Source organism: Egretta garzetta, unplaced genomic scaffold, assembly GCF_000687185.1.
Source record: "Egretta garzetta isolate BGI_Z169 unplaced genomic scaffold, ASM68718v1 scaffold85, whole genome shotgun sequence".
In the NCBI taxonomy this organism is placed as follows: Eukaryota; Metazoa; Chordata; class Aves; order Pelecaniformes; family Ardeidae; genus Egretta; species Egretta garzetta.
Window position 1 is genome coordinate 3,297,966 of NW_009259718.1, and position 14,209 is coordinate 3,312,174.

The following is a 14,209-nucleotide window of genomic DNA, read 5'->3' on the forward strand; positions in this document are numbered from 1 at the left end:
TGCCACCACTGCCTGCACCAGCTGCTAGAGTTGGTGACAATGGGAGCCAGGCATCAATTCCAGCAGCAGGAACCACAAACCGGTGTGGGCACCAAGGGGAGTTAAGTTACAAAGAGCAAACCTCCATCAGAGAGCGGCAGGGAGCTGACACAGGGCTCTGGGAAGGGTTTTGGTCTTTTCCTCTCATGCAGAGGGCACGGAGCATTGTTGGTTCTGCTTCTCATATCTTCCCTGTGAAGTATCACTCCAGAAGTGACAGTGTTAACAAATACAGTGGAAGAGACTGCTCTGTAAGCTGAGCTACATGGTCACATGCACGGGTTTTATTTTTAACATCCCAAAACTACTTGATGTTTCTGCCTGGGCTTGCTCCGTGTCCTCCCATTCTCTCCTCTTTGCTTGCAGTTCTCCCTCACCCACCTCACTTCAACCCAGCTGAGCACAACCAGGAGAGCAAGTGTTTGGTACACACACAAGGACTCTATGATTAAGGTAAGGCTTTGTAAATAGAGTTGGGGTCTTTATTGGTCAAACCTTATGCAATGCGGTGGTTACTGTATCGAGCTATGAAAACCAAGACATCTTCAAACCAGCCTCGGTAATTAAGATGAAGTGGAATAATCAGACACAAGATGTCTTAAATGACACCCTGAAACAGAGGCAGCTGGTAACTGTGAATGCTTCTGTGACATGCTACTCTGAAAAAAAACCCCACCTCCATAATATATTCAGTGGATTTTTTGCAGCACTGTATCTGGGGTTTTAAAAAACTGAGATGCTGATTCTAAGATAGGAGCTTCAGTAGCAGTACAGAAGATAAAAATTAAATTTCTGTAATTTTCAAGAAACTCGAGAGAAGTAAGACAAGGAGATACAGTAAGATACTCTCAGAGGAGAGGCAAGAGCAATCTTCTGGCAAAAATGCTGAGACAAAATCCGTTGAGTTTTGTAGATTCAGACTGCAACCTGTAAGTTTGTAGGCTAGGCTGAATAATAAGATGATGAGTGTGATGATCACATGTGTTAGAGGTACTACTGTACCATTCAGACTCATGGCTGCTTAGCAGTTTTTATTCAGGAATCTTTTCTCTTTTGTTCTAATGACTTTGACCAATAGCTCTGAAATTCTCTATGGGGGCATCTGCCTTGGGCTGGGTTTCTTTTGTTTTGCTTAAAACCATTCACTTGATTATCTCAAGAAGTTTTCAGAAAGGTATGTTAATGACATTGTTACTGGGGCATAAAATAGAACCTGAGCCCAAAGGAAAAAAACACAGTTGGGACCATTCTTTTTTTTTCTTCTCAAACTGCAACTGAACTGGAACCTGTTATTTGCTGAACTCAAAACAAAAACAAACCCATTTCCCAGTTATCGATGCAAAGTGAGAGTTTGCCTGGCTGTGTCTCTACCCAGGACAGCACAGAGACCCCTCACGTGCACAAGGAACAGCAGAGCAGCTCCATGCCATGGCCTCCCCCTTCTCCCACACAGCTCCCCAACAAGCCCAGCATAAGACCCTGCTGCTGGGCTGCCCTGCACCGTACTGCCAGCCCAGGAGACCATTTCAGCACCTGGAATTTCAGGGTAGGTTTGTCTCAGGTGGGCTATGGCTATGTTGCGCCAGGTAGGGAGGAGCAAGAAATATTGGTCATCCAGGTCTCAAAGTGGGGAGCATGGTGTAGGGTTTCTACCAGCAGTGCCCTGTGTTACCCATGCCTCACAGCTCCAAACTCTCCCCTGCTCCTCCCATAACAGCACCAGTGCATTTCACTGGACAGAAATTGCTCTAGGAAGTCTCAGTGACTCTTCACTGCATGCAAGCATGCAACACAGATTTACCAGGCGAGTGGGAGCTGGGTGTGACAGCTTCTCCTGAGCTCCACAGTCCTACATGCCAGGTGTAGGGAGCTGAAGAGAAGCCAAAGTGCTGCTGTGGGAACCTGAGCAGCACGTGCGCTCAAAGAAAAGCAAGGAACATGCTTGACTGATGTGGACCTGCTCCATCCCTGTAATTTTAAAGCATTGTTTTTCAGTATAAAGCCATTCCAACCTCTTCAGTAACTCTGAACCAGTGGTTATTGCCACAAAACACCGCAGGCTCAACCAGCTGATCCCCAGATAGAAAATACAGGTAGTAGCTCCCTAATTGTCACAGCCTCATCCTTCCATCTTTGGGCGTATCTAACAGGTCAGTTATCTCACAGAAAACCTTTTCACTCTGCATGTCTTATACTGGGGATTTGAGGTTCACCAGAAGGATTGTCCTGGAATCAAAGTGCCCCTATAAAACCCACGTGGACTTCTTCAAGTTGTGAGCTGCAAAGAAACTATGCCTTGCCCATGCTTGCTATAAATTTATTAGTGCTATTGATGAAGGTTTAATCTGTACCTTTTATTCTCCCTTTCCACCTTCCACATTCACTGCCCAACTCATTTAAAGCTCGGCTGGCAACACGTATATGCAAAATGAGTCTGAATGGCAATTGCAGAGCAGGTGTGCAAGGAAGGACAGTGACCCGCTACACCTAACGCCAAGGCGGTCGCTCAAGCTGTAGCTGTCCCTGCTGTGGGTGTCAAGATGTGGGGCTTGACCCACTTAGGGATCACCGTGATTCCAGGTGGTGGCATTCTTGGGTTTGCTTTTTATTTTGTATCAAAGGACGGGACTTTAGAAAAATCAGGCTCCTGAGAGTCATGTACAGATGAGGTATGGTATGGTTTCCAATGGCAGTGTTTTCATAGAATCAATCATAGAATACCAGGTTGGAAGGAACCTCAAGGATCATCTGGTCCAACCTTTCTAGGCAAGAGCACAGTCTAAACAAGATGGCCCAGTAGGGGCCATTTCTTCCTCAGCTCCAAGAAATAAATATATCTGTGTAGCCAAAGGAGACCCAAGCCTGATTTCTTGCTGAGGTTGTTAAGTATGTAGTGATTGAGGAAGAACGCTGCACAAAAAGAGAAGAAAATCTCTAGTTTAAGGAGACTTAGATGCTCTCCTAGAAAATATGATTCTGCAGCTGGCTCTGCCAAGGGCTTTGTGAGGGAGGCGTGCAACTGCAAGTGCAACATCAGAACCTGAGCATCTGCATGCTTGGTGTGTGTGTATATATATATTTATTTATAGAAAATATTATATTTAATTCTATTTCTTTTCATCTTTCCATACTTTAATTCTACATCTGCCAAATAGAATAGTATCTTTTAACTTCAAGTGCACCTCTAGTACTGCAAAAATAAATTCATTATTGGTTGTGGACCCCCTCAGATACTAAGAAAGTAAATATATTGAAAAACCTTGTAAGGAAATTAATAACTCTGTTTTCATCTCAGGATTTAAGTATTATGATAAAAATGAGATAAACACCACATACTGGGTAACGAGGATTAAAAGCAATAGAGAATATCTCCTATCTGCCCTATACACTTCACCAAAAGTATTCACATTCCTTGAAAATGTTTTTCTATTGTAACATTATATATAACTTTAACATTCTTGGCTCCAGCATTAGGATGCAAACTTTCCTGAGATTTTTTTAAGAGCTCCTTAACACGTTGTAAATCTTAGAAAGAGATTGGGTTATGTTTATTTGCACTTTCATCTCAGAGGCACTATTTAGGGTAATTATCTAGGGGTTCTGGTGGCCCTTCTTGATGGTTCTTTAAAAGGGGAGGCATCCCTTGATTCTCTGCAAAGAGCTCAGATATGATGTATAACCCTGGCATGTCATATGATCAGTCACATACAGCTAATGCCAAATAAGCCAACAGTTGTATTGTTTTGGCTCATTGACTGAAACTGAATTAAATATATATTTACTGAAAATAAATTGTAGTTAGTTTATAAACCATAAGTTATTGTCAGTGAACAGGTCTGCTCCAGACACAGACATATCTGCAGTTAAAATAGCAGCTGTGTATTTTTAAACCTTACTTGATTTGCTGTCATGACAGTCTAAAAATAAAGATTTACCAAAGTGGACAGACTGTGGACTGTTATTTGCATCCTTTCTTTCCACAGTAGCTTGAACATGATTCAAGTAACCATTTCTGGATTGGTTTTCTTTCTAACTCAGCTCTTAGGAAATTTTGCAAGTTGCAGGGAAACAAAAAGTGTATAGGTTTACAGAAATGTTTCATCACCTGACATATCTGTGTGTCACCTGCCTCTGGATGTCATGTATCAAACTTACCGAGGCAAAATTTGGTAAACTTTCTGCGCAGGGTTTTGAAAGTTGTAGTTTGTGTACTGACAACAATACAATCAACTCACCCACCAAGCTAGCTAGATCATCAGTTAAAATACAGATTATCTACTTATTATTATGTTCCTGATTACCAGCATGTCAGAATAGAAGAAGCATTCAGACCCTGATAAACATCAGAAAAATTCTCTATCCCTTCTTCCTGTCCTGTAGCTTCACAGATTTGACAGTGAGAAGAGAGGCATAGAAATCATTTGTCTGAAGAGAACAGTGTATACAAGTTAGAGATGAGGTAATCTCAACTAAAAAATACCCGAATAATGATAAAAACTGATTCTGGGTCTGAATGTTCTGATATGGTCACTTTTCATAAACAAAGCATGTGTTTTCTTTCTCTACATGCGATTCGGATGGGGTTCATTTCAGCACACAGCAGTGTGAAAGGAGGCTCGTCTCCAGAAACTCTGCGATCAGTCCTTTCTGTGTTTTGGAGAACCATAAGGCCTGTGCCTCTGATGTATTTTTATTTATCAATTATTTCTCTCCAAGAGTTACTTTTGCAGTGGAAAGTATTGTTCACACCTTCATGTTTTTATTGTGGTGTAATGTACCCAGCCTTCCTCTGACCTTATGCAAGTCATAGCTGGGACTATTTTTAGAGATTATATTTGCAGCAAAATGTTACAAGAATGAGAGCAGCAAGGATGCTGCCAACGTGAAATAAATCCATCTGTATCTCCTGCTTCTCTGAGCGGCATAGAAGTAGATGTAACTGAACAGCCTAAAGCAGGACAGGTGCCACCCTAAACCACATGTATTAAAGGGCTGGATGTGGCTGAGGCCACAGTGGCCAGTACCCTGTGCAGAAGCTGGTACTTCCCAAGACAAGGCAGGGAATGTTACAATGGGTAGTCATAAAATACTAATTTTCTGCATTGCCATCTCAAGTTCTTTCCATGCAAACGAAGGTGAAGGTACCTGACCCTTATTCTTCAGAGTGTAAGTTTGTCCCCGGGTAAAGGGACCACCACTGTGTTCCTTTACTCTGCAGCACTGAGAGGGAACAGGGTTGGTTGATTAGGAGGTGTGAACAAGTATTGGTCAGCGTTGGAAGTTGCAAAGGATGGAACAAAGAGGCATTGAGCAATTAATGCACATCAAATTCAAACATGAGTGTGTGGTCTTTAGTGGCTGCAGGAACCCACATGCATTGCCTTTCCCAGGCATCTTTCCTCCTCCAGCATTGCTTGTGACTTCCATTGCCAGGGTGTGAAGTATGAAGGATGAAGAGTTAAGTCAGTACCTTCAAGAAAGAGGGGGGAAGCAGCTTCACGAAGCATCTCTTCCCCTTGAGCCTGAGCCTAGTTCCTCTGCAGCACAGCTCTCCTCAGGGCTAGGTCGCTTAAGCCTGGGGTTGCAAAAGCACTCACATCTAGGTAAATGACACTACTGTATTTTCTTTAACCTTCAAAAAAAAACCCAAAGTCTAAATTATTTTACTAACAATGTCTATTTATTCCCAGAGCCAAATGAGAGTCTGCTGGGCCTGTGGCAGTTCCTACTGCATAGAAAGTGTGGTGGGAAGACTTGTCAAAAATCTTTTTCTCATTTTCATGAAAAAAAAAGTGCCCTGGGTCCTGTTTGGAAACAGAACTCCAGTTCCTCCTTATCATTAGTTTTTTCCCTTCCACAAAGATTCACAGTAGGCTGAACCAAGCTGGAATTCAGCCCCTACAGCAAGGACCAGAAAGTCAGAAGTCGGGACTTTTCAACTTGCAGCAGCTCTTCTTTAGGCCAAGTTACTGATACCAGTTGAAGGTATCCAGGGAAGTAGCTCCAAGCAGCGACTGGGCAGCCTCTAGTTCTCTAGGCCAACAACTGTGTATGAAGGGAGAGGACCACAGGAGGTCCTACATGTTCCCCCGGAACATCATCTCTTATGGACGTTGTTGAAGAAGGCTGCTGGGCTGGGTGGACCGCTGTTCTGACCCAGGATGTAATTTCTTACGTTCTTTGATTTTGTACAACAGAAGGCATGCTTCATGCTAATCCCCATCTCCATTTACTTGCTGTCAGACTCTGTGCTTCTGTTTTCCCATTTTTAGGAAGGACTAACAGCTATTGCCGGGAATTGTTGCAAGGGTAGAGATATTATGAGCAAGGGGAACTGAGAACTTTTGGAAGCAGGCCTCATAAGTGCATTATTTTTACATTAAACTGGTTTGACTCTCTTGCTGGGAATGAACAAAAAAGCCAACAGTGAAACCAAAGCCAGTGGTTCGTTGTGACACAAAGCTAGTAATCAGGTAGGGAGAATATTTTATACAAGGATCTTCATACATCATGTTCTTGTACTTCTGCTTTTTGTTGTTGGACCTCAGGAAAATTCTATGTCCTTTTTATATCAAAAGTTTTTAAGGGGAGGAGAGGAAAAAATTATATATATTTTGAAACCACATTAATATGGAAGTGTGAGAACAGAAATGCAGCCTTCCTTAAGAAAACATTTAACCTGTTTATATAATAAAGAGGATTGAAATTTCTGAAACATTTGATTTGGCAACCTCAGCTTGTTCTTTTAATCCAGTTTGTCGGTCGCAAAATGTTAAATTCATGGGATTTATGAAAAATTATAAACTGCTGTTGTTTATTACTTGTTGCCTGGGTCCTCTTTCTCTGTTTTCTGGCCTCTTGTGGTGTCACTAACACCTTCGTAAACTGAATCTAAAATATAACCAGCTCAGGATCACCTGTCCAGCTCCGGGTAGTGTTTGACACTGACTCGTTGGAAGTATGTAGGGTGAAATGAAAAAGTAGAGCAGCGGTGACCGATCTTTGTAGGGCCATGCTCTGAAACAAATCCCAAAGGATTCTTTCTCAAAGAGACACCCTGTAAAAGGCATGCTCAGGCTGATTTCTCCCCTGCACCAGCACAGGAAGGGAAAAGCTCTGTTTGTCGCTCCCCTTCTGCCCCAACTGCACACCACGGTGTTGAGCAGAGCATGATATAAACCGTACCTGCCCTCTTCTCCTCCTTCCTATCTACTTGAAAAAAAGCAAGGGGAAGAAAGGTGAAAGTCTGTTAAAAAAAAAAGTTAAAGAAATTGATTTAACTGGGTGAGTATAACCTTGCCAGAAGCCTTCACTGCACTCTGGAGCTTCTCTCCAAAATGCAGACCGAGGCATTGCCTTATTCCAGGTTTTGACACACAAAAGTAGATGTAGCAAATAACCTGCCTGAAGGAAAGTCCCCCACAGTCTCTGTTCCATGATATGCAGGCATCGTCTAGGAGTCTAAGGGTAAATCAGAAAAGCAGACTATAGAAGGCCAGGCAAATTAGCCTTTACCCAGGCTGGTTTCCAAACTGGGAACTGGGATCACGAGGATAATCCTCACTCTCAGCCTTGCTGGTGTAGAGTAAGGGGAGGTTCATTTGCGCAACACTCATGCCTTTACAGGGGGATGACAAGACACGTAGGCCAAACGACCAGCTAGTTCTTCTAGAGAGGAAAAAGAAACATCATGTTTCCTACTCAAGACAGCATTGAGGAAGTGGGAAGCTCCCTCACTGTGCCTCTGGCAGTCTTGATTTCAGCAGCTTGTCCTAGACAGACCCAGTGCAAGTACTGGGACAGAAAATAGCTCGCTTTCAAACCCTGGCTGCCTCTGCCAGGCTAACAAGTAAGGACCTTATCTATATCCATGCCGCTATCCGTGGGGCCACGGATGTGGCCACGCTGTACCGTGGGGATGAGCGCTGATACATGACTGTATGGAGCTGGCAGTCATTTGCTCACAGCCTTATTCCCGCTAGAAGTGCATGGGAGCAGCTCACACGTAGAAACCAAGCATGGGCACCGAGGGTCTGTGGCCATCTTTCCTCCTTCAGGCAATAACTCTTGTCTTCTTGTCTTTGCTACCCACAGCGCCGGGCTCAGAAAGCTCCCCCTGGGCAGCACAGGCACTGTGAGAGATGTTTCAACCGGCACTGCCGCACACCGACTGAGCCCTCCATCTCCTGCATGGTGATCAGCTGCCGCTTTCGCTGCGGGGCCACCTTCCACATGTGCAAGGAGGAGGAGCACCAATTGCTCTGTCCCTTAGAGCAGGTCTCCTGCCTCAACTCAGCCTATGGCTGCCCTTTTTCCATGGCCCGCTTTAAGCTGGCGAAGCACCTCCAGGTCTGTCCAGCCAGTGTGGTCTGCTGCTCAATGGAGTGGAATCGCTGGCCGAACGTGGATTCAGACACAACCCTCCACAAGAACATTATGAAGGAGACCTTGAACGAAGAGTGTCTGGACACAGCCTTGGCACTCAGAGACCAGAAGAAACTTTTCAGGACTTTGAAAATAGCCGACTTGTTTCCAGAGTGGAGGAAAAAGGATGAAGTGGAAGAGTTAATGGATGAAGCCATGGGTGGGGAAGAAGGTGCTGTGGGAGGAGTAGCCTGTGGCTCCCAAGAGGGCGACGGCCAGTTGTCTGAGCTCAGCCAACGTGAGCGTGAAGATTTGGCAAAGGACAAAGAAGGAATGGATCTGAGGAGTTACAAAACCTGGGAGAACATTTTCAGCAAAGAGCTCCTGGCTTGCAAGTTAACGGGTTCATCAGCCAACACAGGACAAAAGACGGAGGAGGCTTCCAAGAAAACAACGTCAACCCCTCATGCTGCCAGCTCCACAGAGAAGGCAGAGGAAGTACCTGACAGTGCAGGAGAGGCAAAGGACCAAAAGTCTGAACAAGTAACACTGAATACAGAAATGACGGGACTGGCTCCCTGGCAAGAAGGGGTCCTGGAGAGGCTGAAGAAGGAAGTTGGTGTAGGTGATTACAACATGTATCTGGTACATCACGGGGGAATGCTCATCCGCTTTGGCCAGCTAGCTGCTTGCACTCCCAAAGAAAAAGACTTCGTCTATGGGAACTTGGAAGCTCAGGAGGTGAAGACCGTCTACACCTTCAAAGTGCCAGTCAGTTACTGTGGCAAAAGAGCACGACTAGGAGATGCACTGGGCCACAAGGTGCCAACTTCAGACAAGTCAGTGGATACCTCAGAACTGGGAATAAAACTAGAAGAACTACCTAAGACAAATATAGTTACAGCTACACTGCTGTGTGCACTGGAAAAAGAGCTGAAAGGCCATGAGATCTCCGAAGCAAGGGGTATCGATGGACTCTTTGTGGATTTTGCAACACAGACATACAGCTTTCCCCTGGAGCCCTTCTCCTCCAGTGCTGTTCTAGCAGATATTCTGGATGAAGAAAGCCCACCGGAACTCCACGTGGAGCTCTACACTGAATGTGTAACCAGAAGACACAACAAAAGCAGTTCAGCTTTCACATTCACTTGCAGTCATTTCTTCAGGCGGGACGAGTTCCCGTTCCACTTCAAGAACGTGCACGCTGATATCCAGTCATGTCTGGATGGATGGTTCCAGCATCGCTGCCCGCTGGCCTACTTGGGATGTACTTTTGTTCTAAATCACTTCCGCCCCGAAGGACTTAAGGCCAAGGTTATATTCAGCAAGCCTCTCAAGACATTTGCTATTAAGCCAGAGGTGGACACCCTCCTCGCTGAATCAGGAAAGTCCATTTCCACAGTGACTAATCAAGGGAGTAATAAGGACTCGCTGAGCAGCCTCCCAGTGGAAGTGCTCAAGTACATTGCGGGGTTTCTGGACAGCTTCAGTTTATCTCAGCTGTCGCAAGTGTCGGTGCTGATGAGGGACATCTGTGCCACTCTTCTTCAAGAGAGGGGAATGGTCCTGCTGGTCTGGGAAAAAAAAAGGTATTCCCATGGCGGTACTACATGGAAAGCTCGCAAACAGGCAAGTGACCGTGATGCTAGGAAAAAGACAGCCATGGCTTCTCTCCAGATAAAACACAAGCATAGCAAGGGATGCTGCATACAAGCATGAAGATGTGTGGAAGGTTCATGACGTTGTAATTTGCACCACAGTTATCAGAGGTCAGGGCTGTAAAATGCAGCATATCTAGCAAAGGTAGGAAGGTGTAAATGGACATCTGACTAGCTGAAAGTCCCCACCCAAGCTGTCTTGGGTAGCCTGTTTGCATGCTCACCAGTTTTAGGCATTGGGAACTGAGAATTCCTGATATTTAAAGGTTACACATGGATTTTTTAAGAACTTGATGTTCATACTTTTTTTTTTTGTTCTTTAGAAGCCGATCTAGGGTATGTCAAAACTAAAACGTGCTTTAGAATGCCAAAAAGGTAAAGAATGAGGAGACATGGCTGTGAAAGGAGCTCAGGTGTTTGCATGAGCCCCCAAGGGCTTTCATGATTCGTGGTTCACAAGGTTGCCCTCAGCGTCTGACTTGCTGGGTTGTCAGCACCTGTGGGAGCAGCATGGGGAGAGGAAGCCTTCTGCAAGGCTGGTCTCCCACTGTTTGTGCTGGAAAATTACAACCCTACTGGCTGTTAAGGTAGCCTGAAAGAAATAAGTAAGCATAGCTCAGTCTAAGTCCTAGCTGAACAATAGTTATTACAGTTGTGGGTTTTTTTCCTAGCTGGTAGCCTTGCAGCTGCTCTAACATAAAACTGAAAGAATAACATGAGAGACTGCAGCATGACCAAGTAAACAAGACAGAGATCTAGGAACAAATAATTTAGAGATCCAGGGAAGACTCCCAGAAATTATCTAAGGACCTGGCTTTCAAGCAGACCCCTGAACATCTCCACCTATTGATTCTTATCAAATGGAAGCTTAGCAATTTATGACTCTTTATTAAGAGAAAGCAGGAAGCATGGCGAATTCAAAATCTGTGTAACAAAGTTTGGTGGCTGCAAGCTGAATTAGCCCAATCCAAAACTTAGCCACTGAAATAATTTACTGGAGGATGTGGCTTCCTTCAATAAAAGGAAGAAATTCCAGCTGAGCAATCACACAGCAATTAACTTCAGTTATTGTAAAGCAATTTCAGACCACTGAATTTCAAAGCGCTGAATTTAAGGACTGTCTAACCCTTTTCATGTTAGCTTTCTGAACTGACCACACAAGGAATCTTGCTTCCAATGCACAGACTCTACTTGAAAACATTCCATTTGTTATTAGTCTGAGTTTCTTGACTACTGTGTGTAATAGCTGTGAGTACTTAGGACTAGGACAGGGTCAGGTAATCTTAAGCGTAGCACACCCACATACTGTCCTTCTTCCACAGGAAGAAACATTTTTAGGGAGGATAAATCTACTATGACTTTAAAAAATTCATTTGATTTAGTGGTATACAGCAAATATTAAAGTGACTTAATTACAGTCTTATCACTACATGCTAGTATATCACTAAACGATACATGGTATCATTGCAAACAGAATTGGAAAATTTTACCTGCACGTTTCTATTTTTTACAAGCTTGTGTCTCCTCTAGGAATAACTTTAACCATAGATTTCCCAGGCTTGTTCTGGGGTGGGGTGAATAACAACAGTGTTGTAATGTTCATTATTTTGAAGTTGCTGTTAGATGCTTTGGAAGGTCTTTATGAAGCCAGGTTCCTTTGAGATACACATCACACAAGCATGCTGTAGTCACTTTGCTATGTAAACATCTTGGATGCAGCTGTAAACATCTTGGATCGCACCGCACATGCGATGGTCAAGTGTTCTGGGTTTCCTCGTGCCCCACACTGGTTTGGCACAAAAACTGTAGGATACTTTCCTTTTAGAAATGACAGGTGATGACTAAAGCAGCAAAACCAGCAAGTACAAGGTACATAACAATGCAGACCCCATTTTTGCTTGTTATGCCAGCCCTGCACAATCAGATGTTCACTAGCCCGTCCAGTACGAGTAATGCACGCCCACTATTCAGCATATCTAGATTTTTAAAATCCTCTTCCATTTTCACTAACTGTTTTCTCTCCCCAATTTCTGTCCCTGTCCCCATACTAGATCTGGCAGTTCAGCAGCCTTTTCTCCAGAGTTAACAAATGGCAGCGCAACGACATCGCGTGCATGTCGGAGCACCTGAAGAACTGCCCCTTCTACCAAGTGGAGCGCAAGACAGACCCTGTGCTGCTGACAGGCATGTGCGAATCTCGAGAGCAGACTCAAAAGACTTTGGTTTCTACTTTCAAGCGCAGAGTCTGAACAACCTGCTTCCCCTCTGCCACGGTCCATTCAGGGCACTTGAAAAGAAGGTTTGGGAATTGGGGTGTAAAGATTATTGCTTCCAACTCTCCTTTGGATGGACAAAACTGGCTTCTCCCCAGCTGCGTTTGGAACATACTGCATCTCTTTCTTGTTTTTTCCTGCATTGATTTAGTTGTTAAAACTTCATCCACTGCTCACTGATATGATGTGCTTTCTGTTTACATTTCTGTTCCTTGCTTAACACAGCATTCTGGAGAAAGCAATAAGGATCTTGTTTGAAACAGAAGCTTCGCAACCTTGAAGGTAGGCTGCTGCTCCTGTACCACGTCCCTGAGAGAAGCAAGAGCAGTTAACATACCCCCCCGCTCGACTAGGCCTGGAACACCTTAGTTTTGGATGGAAAGCCAAGTTCTGGGAGCGCAGGCAAATGCCCTCCTGCCCAGCAGACCTAGGGATTGCTAACCTGTTCTGAGACGTGGGCAAAAGAAAAGGAGCCCCCAAAACCAAGTTAATTAATTAGGACTCAGGAATGCACCGCATAGCCACAGACTATCGTTTAGGTCCCCAATTCAGGCAAGTGTGCCTAGTTAGCACAGCATTTGAGCTCAAGCTTAAAGCTGAGCTCATGGGAACATTCAAACCAAACCAAAGCAAACAAACTTGCTCTTTGTTAGAAATAACCAAGTAGCAAAAAGTTTCAATTGACTTTTTATACTTTTTGCTTAATAACTTTCTCCATTTTATTTAGAAATCCACTAAGGCCATCAAAAAATATTTTAAGACACTCTTAGAATGCCTTGCCTACTCATTTTTTCAATTGTAAATTGCCAATTGTAATTGTAAGCAATTGTAAACAATTTGTCAAAGAAAGATTTTAGGTTTTTCTGTAAAAGAAAAGGCATTCAGCAACCCATTCACTAACACTACGGGTAATGTTTGCTTCAGTTAAATGGGCTGGAGTATAAGTATTTTTTCTTTTATTACAGATCAGACGAGTGATTAGGGATTAGCTGATTTTTTAATAAATACACGAAGTTAAAACCAGAATGTGCATGTTGAGGCAACAGATGAGAGAAAGTGGGCAATGTCACCAACAGCATCTGTCTTATGACACTATTTAAACCCATTTCAGAGGCGCTAGTTAGGAATGCCATAGTTGTGGTGGTGGGTGGGATTCCTCTGAAATGGCTGTGAACTGATTTGACAGCTCATGGCTGCTGCACAGCCACAGCGGTGCCGACTGACGCCCCTTTCTTTTTTAAGCTTATAGACAGAAGTGTGAGCTCAGGACATGAGGTCTGGCTTTCACCTCACTGTCTCAGGCAGGAGGACCTCACCGGGAGCTGGGACATCTGCTGGCCTGGACCACTGCTCTCCTCGCCTGGGCTGCCCAGGTGAAAACCAGCTCAGGTGGATGGGCACATCCTGCACTTGCCACCCCCGGTCTCGGTGCAGATCTGGAGTGAGGCAGGCTGTGCAAGGTGGAGCCCTCTCCTACCAATAAAGGCTGAGCGCTTGGTAATCACAGAATCATAGAATCATAGAATGTTTGGGGCTGGAAGTGACCCCTAGAGGTCATCTAGTCCAACCCCCCTGCAGTGAGCAGGGGCACCGCCAACTAGATCAGGTTGCGCAGAGCCCCGTCCAACCTGGCCTTGAATGTTTCCAGGGATGGCGCCTCCACTACCTCTCTGGGCAACCTGTTCCAGTGTTTCACCACCCTCATTGTAAAGAATTTCTTCCTTATATCCAGTCTAAACCTACCCTGTTTTAGTTTAAAACCATTACCCCTTGTCCTGACACAGCTGGCCCTACTAAAAAGATTGTCCCCGTCTTTCCTATAAGGCCCCCTTTAGGTACTGAAAGGCCGCAATCAGGTCTCCCCGAAGCCTCCTC

The 14,209-nt window shown here is 44.5% G+C and overlaps 1 protein-coding gene across 1 annotated transcript in view; it reads left to right on the forward strand.

Moving 5' to 3' along the window:
• The window catches only part of FBXO40 (F-box protein 40), a 14,196-nt gene extending 1,106 nt beyond the window's left edge, over positions 1 to 13,090 (forward strand). The window contains exons 2-4 of the mRNA XM_035894527.1: positions 406 to 492; positions 8,134 to 10,032; positions 12,113 to 13,090. Coding sequence (XP_035750420.1) covers positions 484 to 492; positions 8,134 to 10,032; positions 12,113 to 12,310 — 2,106 coding nt within the window. The 5' untranslated portion in view covers positions 406 to 483 and the 3' untranslated portion in view covers positions 12,311 to 13,090. The remainder of the gene's footprint in view (positions 1 to 405; positions 493 to 8,133; positions 10,033 to 12,112) is intronic.
• The last annotated feature ends 1,119 nt before the right edge of the window (positions 13,091 to 14,209 follow it).